At 44.6% G+C, this 19,833-nt stretch overlaps 1 protein-coding gene and 1 long non-coding RNA gene across 2 annotated transcripts in view; one reads left to right on the top strand and one right to left on the bottom strand.

Moving 5' to 3' along the window:
* Positions 1–12,718, top strand: part of LOC110679672 — a 28,642-nt gene extending 15,924 nt beyond the window's left edge. The window contains exons 2-3 of the long non-coding RNA XR_002502699.1: positions 11,270–11,817; positions 11,877–12,718. This is a non-coding gene — a long non-coding RNA (uncharacterized LOC110679672). The remainder of the gene's footprint in view (positions 1–11,269; positions 11,818–11,876) is intronic.
* On the bottom strand, positions 1,659–10,955 carry LOC5563810 (tetratricopeptide repeat protein 28). The gene is made up of 6 exons (XM_021855139.1): positions 10,187–10,955; positions 6,057–10,036; positions 5,857–5,996; positions 5,616–5,798; positions 4,213–5,556; positions 1,659–4,149 (listed from the first exon to the last, which is right to left on the bottom strand). Exons 1-6 carry the CDS (start codon positions 10,226–10,228, stop codon positions 1,865–1,867), a joined length of 7,974 nt encoding a protein of 2,657 aa, XP_021710831.1. The 5' UTR covers positions 10,229–10,955; the 3' UTR covers positions 1,659–1,864.
* Positions 12,719–19,833: the final 7,115 nt, after the last annotated feature.

Genomic DNA, 19,833 nt, shown 5'->3' with positions numbered 1-19,833 from the left:
AATAGATAGTCCCTCTGGCACTTAACCGAATGGCGCCCTCCGCTTCACCACTAGTACTGCCTCCCCACACGCCAAGCACAATATCGAAAGTAGCGCGTTGTATAGCAAATACAGTACACCACCTCCGACACTATGCCAAATGTACAGGAAAGACAGCACCAGTAATAAAGCGGAAGGCGCACCACTCGGTTCAGTGCCAGAGGGACTATAAGTATAACGAAGAAGAAATGAAAAGATAGTAGAGTTGGTTCGGTTATTTGATTGCTGAAACGAAAAAACAGAAACAAAGTGTTAACATTAAAACGGGGTTTTATAATTGATAAATGTATCGATAGTTTCTCATCTGTTACGTTTCCTTATCGTAGCGCTGTCGATTTTCCATCTCCAGGGTGTTCGTCTCCGCTCGAGCAATGAGGACCATGATGAAATGAGAATATAAAAATGTGAGCATTAGTGTTGATCTACTAATAGATTAATTTAAACTGCTTTTCATGTGCTAAGTAACTTTTAAACTCCTACTCAATTATGTTTTGTTGGCCTACACGTTTTATTTAGACACAATTTTTATTCAGAAAACTATTTGGATCCGAGATTTTAGGTGCCGATTGAGCATGTTTGATAAAACAAGCATCCAGTTTTCAGTTAAAGAAAGTTTAAGAAGTTGATGATTCTGTCATTTATACTAGCTATATACAAGAATTCACTGAATAAGTTTCAACGCGCGATTATAATACTTCAGTTTTTGTGCTGTTGTATTGGTGTATGTAGTGGGAAACCAATCAGTTTGGTGATTCTAACGGTAAAAAATAGCACGACGAAAGGAAAGTTGATAATCTATCATCATTATGATTTCAGTCCTAATTTCATGATCCGTTTAATAAATTCCGCGTATGATTCGACAATTTTAACAATTTATACATGTGTATTCGAAGAAAACAGACTACAAGCATTTATTACCTTGCAACACATTCCTAAGTGATCAGATATTTATCATTTTCTACAGCCTAATTTAATAATACCTACATTGGTTGTAACAAAAATTTGATCTTGGGATGTTGATTTGCCTCCTAATCATAGTTTCGACAATAGTCACATGCTTACTATCCCTTATGGCAGTGTTGTTGATTCTATTGTCTATCGCTCATCAGTTTCGCGCCACCCGGCAGGGACTTGGTCCTATGTACCCAATACTCTGCTGTGTCTTAACTTCACGCAATACATTCTGTAGATGTGTGATACAGTTTGCGGAATATTATGATTTATCACTTCGTTCAGATGGAAAATTCTGTTATGGTACCATATTCACATATCAGATAACTCCCACCTGGAACGATGTAATACATCGGAGACATGTAGATTCAGATGTATGTATACGATCTATGCCTAGTTCGGCTCTGATCGACAGGCAATCAATGTATTCAGTTTTTCAACTAGCTTGAAGCGATGAACGTTTCAAGAAAAGCTCTCCACTATATCTGCTAGCAACCACCGGTCGTCGATAGACATTTCGGTTCTTTTCTGCTAAAGAAAGATCCGATTGTATGCCAAAGACTATGGCTCATGCTTTTCAATACAGCTGGAAAAACAAGAACTACACCCAGCACCAAATAGTACGTAACTATGAGGCGGACCGGAAGGTTTGATGAGCAATCCCCACCAACAACTAGATAAAATCTCTATTCTACATAGATAAAAACATGGGTATACAAAATAGGCATATTTGCTTGAACCAACAAATGTTGTATTAACCTAGCATGTACGTCACAATTGTAGCCTTTTGAAAGCTTGGATTTTTTTTTACACAAAAAGATATCCCCTAATCTAACTGGTCATGTATACAAGAGTCGGATTCTCGTCTAGTACCCTACGTATCGATGATGTATTTACTTCTCTGGTTGGGATTGGATACGGAAGAACCACCGATCGAAGCTTGTTGCGCTTGAGCCACTTGCTGTTGCTGTTGTTGTTGCTGCTGCTGCTGCTGTTGCGATTGTCCGGAACTTCCGGTTCCACTCCCACTTGGCTGTGCGCTAACCGTAATCTGCGACTGTTGGCTCTTGGAAGTGGTGACCGTTACCGTGGATCCGGTAATGTCAGTTCGAAAACTACCAGAGCACTGGGAATCCGCAACGCTTCGGCCGTCGCCTTCGTCCCGGCGTGAGAGGTCCGAGAAGGGACTTCCGCCTCGTTTCACCACCGTGGACAGGGAGTTCTCTGTCGACGAGGACATATTACTAGTGAGACCGCTCACCGTGGACTTGAGCTGCTTCTGTTGCTCGAGAATATCCGCCGTGGTGAGATCACCGGGTTTCACGATGTTAGGCGTTACGTTGCTGAGCCAAGGTTTCGAGTTGGACTTCTTGGTGATGGTGTTTGCTCCCAAGGCTGCCGTCATGGCCGCTACAGCTGCTACCGTTGAAGTGGTGCTACATCCGCACAGAAGATCGGAAGGACTGTTGCAGATTGTGCATTGACCTTCCTCCAGTTTAGTGGAGGTAGTTGCGTTCATCTCGATTTCGTTCATTGCTTCGGCTAGGTTTCCGACCGTCAGGGCACTTGGCTTGTTGAGCATGGAGGCTGCCGTAGAGGATTTGATATCCGGTGAGTCTTCGTAGTTTTTGCTAAGCAGCAGCTTCGACAGGGATGGGGCAAGGCCGAGACCGATGTTGCGCTCGTGGTAGACTTCCGAGATGGTTGGAGTCATTTCGCGACTCATATGGCGTAGAATCGAATCCTGAATGTTCTTGTTGTTGGTCTTCTCCTTGGTAGTTCCGCTGGTCGAAGGTACGCTGGATGACATGCTCGTTGTGGGAGCTTTGTTAAGTCCCAAATCTGCCGGGGTTTCGGTGAGAGGAATGATCTCGGCTTCCGTAGGGTTGAAGTAGAGCTTGCTGGCATTTAGGTTCAAGGTACGCTCGTCATCTGGCAGAGTTGAAAGAGGTTTCCGCGGTGGTGCTCCGTGGTTTCCTAAGGTTGACGAAGAGATTTCCGTTCGACAGCTGAGGCGATCCATGAACGCGAACTGATCGACCATCTTGCTGCGAGTTATGGTTGATGTGCCGTGCGTTGGAGGTTGTTGCATAGGTTGCATCTTCAATTTGCGACTTCGCATACTCTGAAGGCTGTGCGCTAAGCTGGTCAATTTGCTGCTGATCGAAGCGGCATTCGAGCTTGAAGGAAGATCAAAGCTACGTTCGAATTCTGAGTCTGAACTGGTTGATTCCAGCACGTTGAGGGTTTTACCGTTTGCTTGAGCCTTTCCAACAGCTCCACCATTGATGTTGTTGTACACTGGAGCGAGTGGTGCTAAAGGTCTTAAACTATCAACCATTGGTAGGGTTTGTCGCGGAGGTGGGAGAGGTGGTAGATTATGATGACCTTGGTTGGCCCTTCGAAGTACGGTTGCATGACCCGATCCTTCCCAATCGGTAGCTGAACTGGCTGAGCTTGAGCTGTCCGGTCGACGCAAATTGGGATTCTGATGGTGGTGGCCCTCGCGAACAGTTTCATGACCGTAAGTGCCTAATCCGTTGTTTGTGTAGAGATTACGTATACGAGTTTGGTGTGCCAAGGCCAGCGAAACATTGGAATCTACGTTTTGAATGGTGACCGGTGGACTTGGCGTAAATGCCGCGTCACTTTCTCCACCACCGCCAGGTCGAGACACCTTGATAGTTCCTCGTAGGCTCGAGTATCCAAGTCCCTTGGCCAAATGGTCACTCTTCATGAGAATCTGCTGAGTCGTGTATCCATCGGACAGCTCGCTATCGGTTGTGTTAGCTAAGCTGGAGTCCAAGTTGGTTGCATTGTTACTCGATTGTGACTGTGCTTGAGCTTGTAGGCCACCAATAGGAACCTGCCCAGACGTCTCCGTTTGACCTCCGTCGGGTTCACCGCGGCGTCGGACGTACGAAATGAACGCACTTCTGGTACTCAAGAATGGAACTCGTCGAAATGGTAACGGAGGTCGTGGGAAATTGTAGCTGGCTTGACTCTTAACCGTTCCGGCAGGAGACACGCTGCGCTGCTCTGGAGCTGTCGGTGTTGGACTTGGTGCCTTTGCTTGCGGATCGTCGGATATATCTTCGTTCAATGATTCCGAACTGCTACTAGATTCGATTCCAAGACTCTTGGGAGCTTCTTGGGTATCTGTAAAAACACATGAGAAGATTAGTAACGATCTTGCTGGATCAATTGCAACTGAAAACTTACCGAATAGTGCGAGCAGCGATTGTAAGACGAACTGACAGTTCCTACGGTTGGCCTGCTTTCCGGTTCGCAGAGTCACCTGGTCCTGTCCGACCTCCATCAAATCGAATCCAAGCGATGCCAACAGTTCGTGGCAACCGGATACTCTCCACAAGCGTACACTCAATGGAATGTCGATGCTCTCGTTGTCAATGGTTCCCTTGGATGGGAATTGTGTCACCACGTTTCGCATGACTCCGATGATCTCGTCTGCGATCTCCGCATTGTTGACCAGCTTGGAGAGGGCATGCAGAGTAGTCGGTGATAAACCAAGTAACGCTTGCAAGCTTGCCGAGCATTGGGACAAGCGATCTTCCGGATCCGTCTGTGGGAAGAATACGCTCGACGGGATTCCGTTGGCTGCCGGTTCGAAGCGGAATCCGACGGCCATCAAAAGGTCTTTCCAACCGACTACTGGACCGGCCTTGTTCTCGATGCTCTTCTGGGTCGTGTACATGGCATTCTTCTGTCCCCGATGGATCCGCTGCAGACTCTTTTCCACGAGATGCAGACAAACTCTTAGAGCATCTCGGCACTTGTCCGGAGTTCGCATCAGTTCGCACAGAGCCTGTCCGATCAAAGCGACCTTGTTAGACAGGCGTACATTGCCTCCGATCAAGATGAATCCGGCCCAGTTGGCCGGGTGAGCAAAGTGCTTCGTATGCTGAACAGTCTGCATAGCTTCTGCAAGAGCCTTAGCAGCTCGCGTTCCTTGCAAAAGGGCTGAATAGAAAGCCCTCAGCAGAATCTTCGCTGCCGTTTCCGGAACTGGCCACAGGGACACCAGAACTGCTCCAGTGCCTGCAAACAACCAGCTTCCGGCAAGGTTTGCGACACCAGTACCAGTGATCGGTTCAACAGAGTGATACGAGCTTAACACTACCAGTTTAGCGCTAAGTTTCATGGCCAGTAGATCTGCGGCACTCAGAATGAAGTCCGACAGTGGGGGAATCTCCATATTGGTTGAGGACAGATCGGCATTGTCTTCATCGTTTTCAATTTCTCCTGAAGAATTCGGGTAGAATCGTTTCTGCGATTGAGAATCCAATACTTCACCGGGACTCAGAATGACGGCGCCCAGCTTCCAGCTAACGTTCGCAGCAAAGTGGACACACTCTGCGGAGGTCAGTTCAGAAACGATGGTCTCCTTAGTGGCACTGCAGGACACGAGCGGTTTCGTGTTCAACATATCCGAAACCATGGCGGCTTCTTGTAGGGAGGCAGGTGATTCGCTCCAGCCCCAGGTTTCCGACAGAGACGAAGGGATTTTCGGTCCTCCGACGACCAGGGCACTGTTGAGACCTTCAGCTGGAAATAATTTCGTGTGAAAATATATCTCGAAGCGGGGATAGATGTAGAACACTTACCAGGTTCCCGGGTCTTGGTGCGACTCTTTTGCCTGAGAGTATGAAGCGATGGAACAGTCAATAAGGAGCATCGTTCGGAGAGATATTCTCCGGATTCGTCACCACTTCGAAGGATCGCAAACGGCACAAGGTAGAGTTCTTTTTCCAGAACCAAGATCAGCTCACGGCGACCGATTCGAGATGCTGTTTATCGAAAAATCTTGTAAATATTATGAAACATCAACAACTATGTTCAACTTACTGGTGCTGATATCTGGAAGTAGATCTTCAAATGGCGCTAAAAGCAAGTTATACAAAACGTGAAGGCAAGATGGCCCTTGCCATGGTGGGAGCATGTTGGATCTTCTAGATCTTGTTGATCCTTGCAAGCTTCCAATGGATCTGGAAACATCAAACACATCAATACCGACACTTCAAACGAACCCAAACTCCCTAACTTACCTGGTAGATCCTTGCAAGCTAGCCACCGATCCACCAACGCTTCCCAAGCTGAACAATGAACTCAGCGAGTAGTTACTCGAATTGAGCAAATGGTTCCGGTTGACCATTCTCAGGAAACCTGCTCGCTCGTTGGCGAAATCATCGATCAGATTCTCATTCGAAGATTTCCAACCACTGCCGTCGCCTTCCTGCAGCACACTTCCGGAGTTCACGCCCAAACTGTCGCGCACAAAGTTGATATACTGATCCAATAAACTTTCACACGCGTTTCCGTTTTCGCCGCCCGAGGGTTTCTTCTTCATCTGCAGCGTCTGTTCGTCGATTTTCGCCACGTGGAATCGCACGATTCGCTTCTGCGGCGACAGGAACCACGCGTACAGTTCGCTACCTGCCAAGCTGTAGTAGATGATGTTGGTCTTACTCTTGTTGACCGTGTCGAAGATGTACTCGCTACAAGTAAGCAGAGTCTTCCGATTGTTCAATGAATTCTCCGCACTTTGGTTTGAGTCAGCGCCCATCCGTGAGCGACAACGTTCCGCAGCTACAAGAGCTTCTTCATTTCGTCCCATATTGACGAGGACTCTCTGCAGTGTCTGATAACAGGACGTTTGCAAGTCGTACAGAGTTGTCCTTGCTTCCGGAGTGACCTGATCACTTCTAATCGATTCTAAAATCTGGGCGGCGCTTTCCATCTGCTGCCGAGAGTTGTCTTCATCTCCGGATGCGAGCAGTGAGAGACCCAAACGGTAACGGATCTTTGCTTCGTCTTCTAGTTTGTTCAAGGACTGCACAATGGCCAAGCCCTGCCTCAGGAAACTGACCGCCTGTGACACTTGTTCCATAGTGTGATAAACTCGACCCAACGACAAACATGCATGAGCCTTCGTCAGACGATCAGTCGTCAAAGACAACTGTTTCTCGAAATGTCTCACTGATTCGGCGTAGTTCTTCAACGATTCATACACTGAACCCAAATTTCCACACGATCTTGCTTGCAGAGCAGCATGACCCATATTTTCACACAACTCCAAGTCCTGTTTGTGCAATCGCAGAGACCCTTCATAATCTCCCATCTGATGGAACACTGCTCCCAATCCACTTATAGCGTCCGAAGTCAAGGCCCGATCGCCCAACTCCCTCGCAATATCTCGCTGATGTTCCAAACAGTTGATTGCTTGTTCGTAATTTCCGAGTGCACTATGAATACTTCCCAAGTCACCGTAGGCCGCAGCCTTCGCTTCCGGATTACCCAACTCGTGGGACACTACCAGTCTCTTCTCCAAACACACAAGAGCTTCTTGCAGGTTGCCAACCGATTTGTAACAATTTCCCAATCCCCGATAGGCACGTTCCTGATCGCGTGGACTTTGCAGTGCGATCGCCAACGCTAGATGACGATCGTGGCACTTGATCGCTTCCGCATGGTAATCGCCAAGCGCGTCGTAACAATCCCCTAAATGTCCTAAAGCCCGAGCACGATCATGCTGAGCCGTAGGCGTATTCACTTGCTCCAACGTTCCCAACTGTTGCTCCAAGTATCCGATCGCATCTTCATAATGACCCATATTTAACCTCGCAATTCCAAGATTACCAAATGCTTGCGCCTCCACCGCCGAGTCCTGCAACTCTTGTGCCCTTTCCAACTGTTCTTGATAGCACTTAACAGCGTGCGTGTAATTTCCGAGGGCCATATGGACTGCTCCAAGATGCCCGTGGGCTCGGCACTCGCCAGGAAGATCACCCATCTCCTGTCTTAGCGTTAGCTCTTGCGTGTGGTACCCCAAGGCTTTGTCGAACTTCTTTAGTAGTCGGTGGGCCAAACCAAGCGCTCCGCAAGCAGCAGCTTCCATTCCACGTTCTCGTGCTTGCCTCGCGAGAGACAGCTGTCGTTGGTACATTTTGATCGCTTCGTCCACGTCGCCCATTCTGATTAAGACGTCACCGATATTTCCCAGAGCACGGAACTTGCCCGGGAGGTGATTGGTCATGTGCGCAATAGCCAGGAAGTACTTCTGACACTCCAAAGCACCGGCTGTGTTTCCCAGAGCCAGGTGGGCCAGCCCAAGATTACAGTAGGCTCGTCCCATGTTCATTTTGTTCTGGAGGTCCTTGGCTAGCGCTAGGTCCTGATCGTAGTAGCGCACCGCTTCGCGGTAGTTTCCGATGCAGTAATGCGCGTAGCCGAGGAAGTGACATGCCTTGCCTTCGGCTGCGACGTCGCCGAGTTCTTGCGACAGCATCAGGTATTGTTCGTAGTACGGGACTGCTTGGGCGAATTCTTGTCGGGAGCTCAAGCAGTTTCCGAGATTGAGGAGTGCGCAGGCTTCACCCGCGGTGTCTTTCAATTCGCGGGCTATGTTCAGGTGGGCTCGGTAATGCATTAGGGCCATATCGTGGGCGCCAAGTGCCTGGTAGGCTACTGCTAGATTTCCGTGAGTGGAAGCCTCTGCGCTGCGATCGTGCACTTCTTTGCTGATGATTAGTTCTTGTTTGTGGTATTTGATGGCTTGTTCGTAGAAACCAGCTGCGGAGTATGCATTGCCGATGTTACCGTAAGCTCGCCCCATTCCTGCTTTGTCTTGCAGTTGTCGAGCGATGGTCAGGTGAGCTTGATGAAGTTTTAGGGCGGCGTCGTGTTCGCCGAGAAGTTGATAGACGATTCCAAGATTGGAGCAGGCACGACCTTCACCAACTTTGTCGCGAGCGGCTAAGGCCATTTCTAGCTGCTTTTCGTGCCATCGTTTGGCTTGATGGAAGTCGTGGCCACACCGGGCAGCGTGACCAAGCCCAGCATAAGCACGAGCCTCGATTGCTCGATCACCAAGCTGTTGCGCTATCCGAAGGACATTTTCATGATAGGTGATGGCCTGAGTAAAGTTTCGTTTGTAGTGATAGCTGGAGCCGAGGTTGCTGTAAGCTCGAGCTTCCTCTACTTGATTTCCAAGCTTTCGAGCTAGACGAAGGTGTTGAGTATGGCAATCGACGGCGGAATCAAATTCGCCCATGGCTAGGTAGACGGCACCGACGTTTCCTATTTCGCGAGCTTCCTGGAGGCGATCACCCATTTGTTTGACGAGTTGAACGCACTGTTTGTGGGAAGCTAGGGCATTTGGGTAATCTCCAATAGCGGTGTAGACATGCCCCAGAGATGTAAGAGCAGCTGCGGCAGCTTGAGTATCCTTGCACTTCATTGCCAGGACCAGTTGATAACGGTGAGATGTAAGGGCTTCCTTGTAGGATCCCTGACTGAAGTAAGCTGAACCGAGATTTCCATGAGCACGACATTCACCCGCGGTATCACCGAGACTTTTCGCAACAGCCAAGTCCTGTTGCATGTACGCGATAGCTTTGTCTAACTGGTTGAGCGCCCAATGGGCCGAACTGAGAGCACTGAACACTGACCCTCGTAACTTGAGGGAACACGACCCTATCCGGAGGGCCGATTCTAGCACTGTCACTGCGGAATGGTACTGCCCGGCACCGAGTAATTCTTGTCCGACCACTGATATCACTACGAATGGCGATTGATCTAGTTTCATGGCTTTCAACTGCTGGAACGTGGGCTCGAGGGCATGTCGAAGTGGACTCTTGATCGAGGCCTCCACAAGCCCCGCGAGCAGCTGCTTCGAGTTTGGGTCCTGAGCGAGACCCGAGCTGAACGCTGCCAGTGCTTCACCGTATCGTCCGAGACACTGCAGCGCAACGCCTTGTCGAAAGTAGGCCTTTGGCCATTGAGGGCAAAGTTCTCTGGCCCTTGTGGCATCCTGAAGGGCCAACGCGAACTGACCCTGCTTGAGCCGAGCTGCTGATCGATTACTGAAGAGTATGTGATTGCTGGGGTCCAATGCGAGGGCATCGGTGTAGAGCTGCACTGCCGTGGTAAAGTCCCCATTTTGGCAGGCAGTGTTTGATTGGCGCACTTTCTCCAGGAATAGCGCTCGATTGGCGGCCGGTAGTTCCGGCGTGCCTTCCGGTTCGTTCTGGAAAAACAGAGGAAAAAATCGAAAAACAACACGTTAACAACGTCCACTTTTTGGGTCCGCGACAGGTAATTATGGGGTTCGTGTGCTTGTGTGTCTCTTTCTTCCCTGTCGGAATGGAATGATGGAACTAGGCTATAGCCGACGTACCGAAAAAATAAACTCGGACAGTTGGAGCTTGTGTGCCCTCATCGAACACAGAGCAGAGAAGCGCAAAGAAAGTCCACCGCGCCGAGAGAGAGAGTGAGTGAAACTGGTGATCGCGCTACAGAACGGCACCGATCGTGGGGTCTGCCTTTCGCGGTTGTTGGTCGGAACTGAACTGATCCCGAGAGTCGAGAATTCGGACCCGAAAGGCTGCCATTCAAACGGAAAACGAAGTTTTTGGTGAGAGACTCTCTCACACGATCATCTACTACTCTCTGGCTCTCTCGCATAAGATCGTTTTACATTATTTTCTTTTCTTCCACCTTCGTGGCACATTACACACAGCAGCGCAATGTCTTCTTGTACATTTTTTGTCGGCGGTTTCACCCAAACTCGGACGGAACGAATACGGGTGAAGATTTTGATAAATAAATTGAAGGAGGTATACGTGTAATCAATTATTATGATTGCTATCATCTTTACCGCATGATTTTGCTCTTTCGCTTCGTTTGGTCATTACTCTCCTTCCGTGGCCGATCGATTGAAAGCATCAATTTTTTCCGGCTTTCTTTCGATCCAATTTCGCGTGTAACCCTGTTTTTTTTTCGATGGACCGATCGCAATTACCTACTATCCCCTCTTGATTAGAGTTTCTTGGCGCTCTCGGACAGAACCTAGGTGAAGGGAAAGCATTCAGTACTGTAATTTGCTGCGTGTAAGTGTACGCTTGGACAACATTGATGTTCACGTTTTGAAGTATTATCAGTTTGAGGTGATCATGGTCGTTTGGTAGACAGCTGGCAGCACTGCACTTGTTGCAACGACCGATCAAATTGTAGTTATCCAGTTTTAGTGTATTCTCTTTCTCTCGTTTTTTTGTCTCTCTGCTCTCCCGCCAACATGCAATTACTTCTCTTGTGCTCTTGCGCAATCATTGCACGAGAGAGACCCGAACAATAGCCGAACCAAATTGAGCGAGCTTATGAAGGTTCGTTAGACGAACGATCGAGCCGAAAGAAATTAATCGGATGTCGGTTTTGCACGGGTGTAATTTTTCAAGAATGCTTCTTTCGCGCATCTTTTCAGACCTTTGCTGCTGGGATCAAGCTGAGGGCAACGGAAAGGAGCCGCGCGCCGTCAGAAGGAGATTGGATACATTTTTTCCCTTGTCACCGCTCGCGTCCGATCGTTTGTTCGTTGTTGGTTCGAAGCTCGCCGAAGTTTGGTAGCTGACGACTGATGTTGGTGGTGTTGGTGTCAAAGGAAAAGGGGCTTTGCGTATGTGTGCGTGGGTATATGAGCACGGGGCGAGTGCGCGCAGGGAAACGATCTAATCAGCGCTAATTAATCTGCTGTTGGGTCTCGATGTTCCTTCGCGCCCGCCGAGGTTGTCCCGATGGACGAGAGGACGAAGAAGTCCACTTGCGTCCACGGAACGAACGAATCCGCACTAGCAGCAGCGGGAAGAAAGGGGACGCAACGCGAAGGCATCAAGCGCTCTTGGCAAGGCCATCATCATCTCCATCATCCGGATAAAGGCTTTCTTCTCCCTTTTGTGGGCAAAGTGAAGTGGATCGATCGCCAGCCAGGGAGAGACAGAGAGGAGAGATCGCGAGAGTGGCAGAGGCTACGCGGTAAGTTGAAACCGAAATAGATAATGGAATTTTGATAAGGGTTTTCTTTTCTTGGGCAGGGCGGAGCGAAGCGAAGGAGGCAATGCACCAGCAGCAGCAGATGAGGGCACCGAAGCAGGTAGGCCCGTAGATTGGAAGGCGGTAGATTTTTTTTTGTACGGGCGTCCATGTACCGTGATCCAGAAGAGGCAGAAAAGCGTACGATCGATCGGTGAGAAAGCAGCAGCGCTGAGTGATATCATTTGGCGATGGGTGCAGATGGCGCAAAGGGTGGCGACGGAACCAGCGGAAATCAATTTCGCCAGGGGAAAACAGTGATGCCGTAAATGAGCAGTTTGTTTTGTGATATGTTTTGTTGTTATTCAGGCCCTTGCCTCGGTGGATGATCGGCAAGCCATGGTCATTGGTGGACGATCGCCGAGTGGATCGGAATTTCGAGACGCCATATGTGCCCGATTCACCGCGGGTCAAACGCTATCAATGGGGAGGTTCGAATCGAAGTGGTGAAGCTTTGATTAGACGCTGGGGATCGAATAATTTAGGTGCTGGAAGTGGATTGCCAGGCTGCTTACAAATTCATTCGTCAAATTGCGATCCACAGTTTTATGTTCAATAATGAATTGGAACATTTAGGCGGCTTTCAAACAAGTCGTTTTTTGATTACACCTAGAAGTTTGAACGAATCAGCCAAATTTGAACGTATTGAAGTCTTGGTTCCTAGTCTGGCAGATTCTTGAAAACATTCTTGACGAATTTATGAAAAGATCTTTAAGGTAGCTCTGTCAAGATCTGATGAACGACGAGATCTCCATAATGGCGAACACAAAGAAATTGCTGGACAAATTCTCCAAAAAGTTTTTTGTTTGGAAAGCCTTTTGAGTGTGCAACAAGATGAGTCAGTTGTAAATCTCGATGGGTATCGTCAATGGGCATATCTGATAAAACGAGTGCCTTCAGAAGCTGCTACTGTTCTTCCTGCACTGCTTTTAAGGACGCTTTTTTGCCTGGAAGCATCCAGGAAACACCAATATTTTGTTGGTACTAAAAAATTTCATCCCTTCGTACTCGCCGGAACATAATTCAATTACACAGTTTTGGGCCAGCTAGAAATATTAGAGTACGAGCAGACTTTGAAGAAAGAAAGTCTGGTCTTTATTGAAGATCTGCTCTTAGAGTTTAGAAATATGTACGTAAAAGAGTCATCATTCATTGTTCGTATAGTTTTGACTACAGAAGCGCGTTATTATGGGGACATTTTTCAACTAAATCACAGTAGAAGAGAATTATTAGTAACGGACACTCCAAGGACGAAAATCAACTATAATAGAGCTAATAATAGTAATAATAATGCTGGATGCATGAAGGTACGAAAGAAATCCGCATTCTTGCAAGAACTGATTAGATGTCGGTGTGGAAGCTGTAGTGAGACAGTGCGGTGGAAGATAGATGGAGTCTCCATTCTATCCGTTTTGGGGAGACACAGCAGCATATACTTTTCCAGTACCCATGATTTGGTGCAGCTTATGCTAACGAGGTGTGACAGAGGCATTATCCCCGAGAATATCTTACTCAAAATTTGTGAGATGGAATCACGTGAAATGCGGTGAGCAGAGCAGTCATCACTGCAGAGAAAAGGAGTATCGATTAGATTTACCATCAGCGACTACACCGACTATGTAATATCGGTCAAGCCAGAGCGTTTGTGAGTCTGAAGTCACCTTTCATCAGAACCACAGGGCCAACTTCGGCTGTGGGAGAACTTCGAGTGGATTGCAAAGCAACATTGGTGGGGAATATTAATAATATTCTCTAAGTAGACCGCAGGTGATATCCAGATCAAAATGAGCCTCTGTACGTGCCATAAATTCTTTTGTTCTCATGACTTTTACTGTGCGCCGTGTGTTGGTGCTGTCTCGCTCTCTCTCACGGGCAACTTGAAAACAGAGCGCACAGTAAAAGTCAAACATTTTATAGCATGCATAGGCTCATTGAGCAGCGATTGGAATTCCTCAAAAACAAATTTGGTGTCATTTCCTTGTAACCCCAAATCGTAGCAGTAGGCGCAGCAAGAGCGGAAACAGGAATATTCGTGATTTTCGGCGGTGCGGAATATGTAGCTGAGAACAAACTACACGCAGTATGCATATCACGTATGTTCTGAATCTTCAGTATACCCCTCATTGTAAGCCACTGTGGCATTCAGACGTATTTGTTTAAAATAGCTGGATCGATCGTGGAGCTACCAAAGAGTACACGGGATCTGTTGCAAGCGAAGGATAATAATTTATACTTTTTCTTGGAATATTTTGTAATTCCCTGATGTATCACATCTCACAAAACCAGTCGAACAGTAAATGTTAAACAAATAAACAAAACATAACTGTTACAACAGGCTTGCATATGACAATCACTTACTAACAACCTACGTTGATATCTTTTTAGCAACTCCGTAGTCTTAGGGTCAAATCTTGTCGTCGTTAAAGCTTATGAAAATAGCTTAGGGTTAGGGTAATATTCTAGCAGTTTTTCGTCATCATCAAGGTAATATTGGATTTCATTCGGAATTTATTGCAAATGTTTTTTTCATAATTGAAATTGTTTTTTTTTAACTTCGGGGCAAAATGGGCATTCTGTTGAAAAGTTCAAATTATTGTTATTTATGCAATATTAAATATTGTATTCTCCCTGGACTTGTGATTATATTTTCCTGGAAGCGATGAGTTTTGGTAATTGATCGCTGTTGTTAGTAGTTTTGATTAGATGTTGGGTGAATGTCAAAGCAATGGCAACCTTTTTATTACAACATTTAGATGTTATCTTTTGACCTAAAGATTCTGGTTAAACTACTGCATATTACGGCTATCACTCATCAAAATTACTTTCACTTCGGGAAAATATAATTTCAAGCTGGCGAGAAGATTACAAACTGAGGGTGAGTTAGGAGCACAATCAGACCCTTGAATGTGCAATGTGGGGTACTAATTGGGAATGCCATTGACGGTTTGTAATTTTCTACGAGGTTTTCGAAACCCAACAGGGCGCGTGCACCGGGTTGCGGATAGGAGCAAAGGGAGATCAATAGCAATAGCAATACTTTAGACAATGGAGCAAAAAAGCCGTTCCATGATTAGGTAATGTTTAGCGATCTTCTATGGCATTCTAGTAAAATTCTTCACTCACTGGGAATTCTGACATTATTGATAATATCAATAATGCTAAAAAGAAAATAATACCTTATACTTAACAAGTACAATGTAGCTTCACTGTAGTAATAAATGAAATAAAATCAATTTTCTATACTTGACAAGATTTTGAAGACAATCAATGAGTGAAAGAACTATCTATTAGAAAAGCCACATCAGCTAAGCCTATACATATACAAATGTTGGTCACAGGGTCATGGCGAACCTTCGATATGTATGTCTATGACTGATTCTTATCTAACAGGGGCACTAGTAGACCACGCGGACAATTTCGAAACCAATTTTTATACATCGGTCTTACGATCCGAAAGGCTCAGCTATGCTGTGAAATCATGCTTTTGAAATAAATCTTCGAGCTGTTTAGTAGAATACCTATAAGTAGATGAAAAAACGAATTTAGTACTTTACCATATGAATGGTATAGTACTAAATTCGGTTTTTTCATCTACTTAGGGGTCGTCCATAAATGACGTAGCTTTTTAGGGGGGAGGGGGGGCTTCACAAATTTGTGACGATGTGTGACGAGAGGGAGGGAGGGGTCCTAGCTAGTGGACGTAGCATTTTGGATCACGCCGCTAAAATAAGAGGCGCTGAAAAAAATGACACACAATTTTTTTTTTATCAAACTTCTTTTTTCATTGTTTGACTTATAAAGTGCACCCAATCAACTCATCGATTTGTTTAGATATATCAATGCTCTTGATGGAATAGTCTGAATAAAACTTGATGGAAAAGCCTGGACAACAGATTCGAGTGTTATCGAAATTGTTCTATCATTCAATTTTCCTAATAACTCGGTAATTCGAAGAAAGATTATTTTTAGTATTTAATTGTTTCGTTATAGGTTGTGTAAGATTATTTCAGTATAGGGAACGATAATGAAGTTAAGCTGAAATATCAATAAAGTTGATCAACTTGTACAATAATCGTTTAGATTTTCTGAACATTCCAAATATTACAAGTATAATCTTTTCTACTTCTGGCGCCTGATAGATAAATGGATTTGATTTAAGATAATAATGATGAACATCAATTTCAAATCAAATATATATTATCTCGATCATTTTCATTGAAATCTGTTTCCTAACAACGAATAATTAAAAAACAATCCTCTAATATTACTAATTTTTTTTAAACATATTAGAAAATCTATTGTACCCCAACTCGTTACTGTTAGCTTCATCAATCCAATCAAAGATTTTTCCTTTTTTTTCTATATTTTCAGCTGTAAACTAATTGTTCATGGTAACAACAGCAAAAGAAATACAATTTAGCAAATAACTTACATAAGAAAGTTCATTTAAAACTGTTTTCCAAATTACTTTTGAGCGCTACTGCAAATCAAACATTTATTCGTTAGATTATTCTTACGTTTCAGTCAGTAACCCAGACAACCAGAAATCGCATGAAAGTTCACGTTACAACTCGTTTATTCATACTAATTACATCAAACTCGCTAAACACCGTGGATAAACTCGTCAGATTGATGAGTTTCCTCGCATAAAACACTTCTTTTCAGAGTTCATTTGTACATTTTGTTTCGTTCCGTACACACGTACAAAGTAAGTCGGATCAATCCGTAGCAGCTGTCAAATCATCATTTGTTATCATAAGTTAAGTCGCATAATATTGCAGGTTAGTTCGGTAGAATATTTATACACTCGCATTGTATGTTTTTATTCATCACATAATATATGCACGCATATCGCCTCCACTTTTATACGTAGAAGGCTGTTTCGCAACATCTTATAAGTGAAATTTTGCACATATAGAGACTCCAGATGATTTCGTTATGCGTACGTTTTGGTTGTCTGGGAATTAATAGCAAAATCTGTATTGAACTTTTGAATTATTTTTTTTTTGTTTTAACCCAATCACTAAGGAAAACAAATAAAAAAAATTGTAGGGGGGGGGGGTTGCTTGAAATGCTACGTATTTTCCAAGGGGGGTATCAGATTTTGTGACGAAATGCTACGAGGGGGGAGGGGGGTATAAAAAATCAGTGAAAAAATGCTACGTCATTTATGGACGGCCCCTTATGCTTTTGAAGCTACTCATTAGTACTGTTACATTGTTTAATTCTTTAACAAAATTACATAAACAACTCATTACCAATCACTGTCCCTATTTCAAAGGAAATCAAATTTCAAAACTCAAATTAAGTTGCTACCAGCAGTGTTGTTCAGACTCATTTCCCCGAAAATAACATTTTCCGAACTACGAAGCCACGAACTACTACAACCATGCTCTATCCTCCTAAGATAGAAAAGCAGATGGTTATGCTTGAGTACTGCACAAAAAATCGATCAATTTTGATCCCAGAGAGCCACAATTCAAGTTTCGGTGAAATGAAATGAGTGAGTGAGTGAGTGCGAATCATTTCACCGAAACTTAAATTGCGGCCCACCGAGATCGAAACTGTCGGATCCCATGTGCAACACTCAAGCCCAACCACCTCCCCCTCCATCTCAGGAATACAACGCACAGTTATAACAGTTCATAGCTTCGCAATTCGAATTTCGGGGAAATGAGTCTGGTCAACACTGGCTACCAGCACATTTACATTTTGCAGTATTAATCGCATTATTGTGTCAAGTCTTATTCAATTCCCTATACCCTACCCCAACCCTTTCTTTCCTTTCCGATGGTTTCAAGCGGTCCGCATAGACTATTACGGCCATTACCTATCCCTGCCCCCTGCTTTGGACTGACTTGCACTCTCATTGCCCCACCAAACGCTGCAAAATGAAAATGAAAATATTAAATATTGTATTCTCATATTTTAGAACCATTTAACACTCATGTTGCCAGAATGAAAATTTAAATAAACATTATTTTTTTAAATATTTTATGTACCATGTTTTATGTGAAAAGTGATGAAGCGACTGATTGTTAAGAATACACCGCTAGCTATTACACTTATCACAACGTGACATATGTTTGTTGACTATATCAACTTTAAGTACTTGTGTTCATCATACTCCTTACCTATAGTGGAGGGTCCCAGAAAGCAATGGAATGTATTAATATAATAGGAACCAAGCATTTGCCTCCACTATATGAACATGTTCCTATTATGGTGCAAAAAGATTTGAAAAATTGAAGAAAAACAACTTTATTCTCAAGTTTATTTCAAGTCGTATTCGTGAATCTATTGATCTGTATTAATTCCCGTATTAATTGGATTCAATTATTTTTCATTGACGAACTACTAATAGGGTAGATGCATTAATCTTCACCCCATCTCTAATTTTCGCCCCACATTCGCTTATTTTGAATTGTAATAAAATAAAACTATTATGTTTTGTAACTGATATAAAAGATTAAAATAAAATATACTTAGTTTCCAAAAGCCACTAATTGAATCAATCTTCTGAACCGCCAAATAAAAAGGTTCTTGAATTGGCGCGCGATTTTTTCCATTCAATGAAAAAAGCCTCAATTACACAAGGGAGGGAAAACATATTCAGTTGATTATTTAAACTGTAAATATTGAATAGTTATAATGAAACATACATCAGAAAGGGACACAAATGGATCTTTTCTACTATTCTAACAATTTTAATCTGTTTTAAACTACTTTTACAGGGTGACGAAAACTAAAGCAGGTTTCGAAACGATTATACTCTTCGCCCCTGGCGAAACTTTATGTAGTGTTATTTCAGTGTTGCGTGCTTCAATTTTCGCCCCCTCTTCGAGAAACTGTCAAAAACCAAACAACACTCAATGATTTTGAACCTGTTTAAGGAGGTTGCAGTGTAAATTACTTTATTATGGCCGGTACGCTGATCATAAGTACTGTGCAAAAAGATAGGACAAGAAACGGTCAAGGAATGATTCCGCTACCGAAATTACTTGAGCTGTACGCTGCTGCGAAGTAGAGCTGATTTCATAACGTCGGTAACGCCTGCCGTACAAATCAAAGGGAGCTGTCACTTTTCCGAACGGAAAAATTTGCCGCTCAATTATTCCGCAAGTAAAAGTGACATTACGCTCATACTGAATCAGCTGTCAAAATTACTTCGGTAAAAAGGAGAAATTTTACTTGAGTGAATTACGTTTCAGGTCCGTACTTGGCTTTAACTGTGAAAACTAATGGATATCAAAGTAAGTGTTCGCAATCACTCATTTCGTGTAGTCTGTATGTTCTTATCTGTGTGTTTTACCGATTTTCAATTTCAGAGACTGAAAAAATATGGTGAAAACTTTACTTCAGCGGTGCTCTCTAGCGCTGTTGCGAAGGTTCGCGGCAAAGTGATAAGCATCAAGAAGGCTGCAAAGCATTTCGCAATTCCCCGTTCTACGATTCGCTCCCGTCTGTTGCTGAAGAATCAGGATCAAATTCGTACTGGTCCAGACACAGCTTTACTACCTGAAGAGGAAAAGGAAATAGAGGAGTGGATTTTCGATATGCAGAACCGAGGATATCCAATCACAAAAAATTGGCTACTGGACAGCGTGAAGGAATATCTGGATGCAGTCACATAAATATTCACACATCGATTATGTGCCGAGAGATGGGGATCATACTGATCGCCTTGTATCCCAACGTCACTCGGATTATGCAACTGGCAGATGTGGCTGCGTTTAAGCCTTTGAAAACAGGATGGACGAAAGCCGTAGACCGTTTTCGACGAGATAATCAACATGCAGCCGTGACATTTCAAAACTTTGCCAGGGTCCTTCAAGATTGCTTGCGTGAATCTTTGACGGTAAAATCCACCAAGAACGGTTTCAGATCATCAGGACTACTCCCATGGAATCACTGCGCAATTAATTTCGAAAAGTGTTTAAATGAACCGGCAGTAGGTTC

This window comes from Aedes aegypti, chromosome 3, assembly GCF_002204515.2.
Source record: "Aedes aegypti strain LVP_AGWG chromosome 3, AaegL5.0 Primary Assembly, whole genome shotgun sequence".
NCBI classification, from domain to species: domain Eukaryota; kingdom Metazoa; phylum Arthropoda; class Insecta; order Diptera; family Culicidae; genus Aedes; species Aedes aegypti.
The sequence above is the reverse complement of the archived record's forward strand: the minus strand, read 5'-3'. Positions and strand labels throughout refer to the sequence as shown.

What these genes read in the sequence shown, in the direction of transcription:
- LOC5563810 (XM_021855139.1), bottom strand. Translation starts at nt 10,228, where the DNA reads ATGAGGGCACACAAGCTCCAACTGTCCGAGTTTATTTTTTCG. An exon ending in TGTCCGAGTTTATTTTTTCG is followed by an intron (nt 10,037 to 10,186) that starts GTACGTCGGCTA and finishes CTGTTTTTCCAG; the next exon opens with AACGAACCGGAAGGCACGCC. An exon ending in ATCGCTGCTCGCACTATTCG is followed by an intron (nt 4,150 to 4,212) that starts GTAAGTTTTCAG and finishes GTGTTTTTACAG; the next exon opens with ATACCCAAGAAGCTCCCAAG.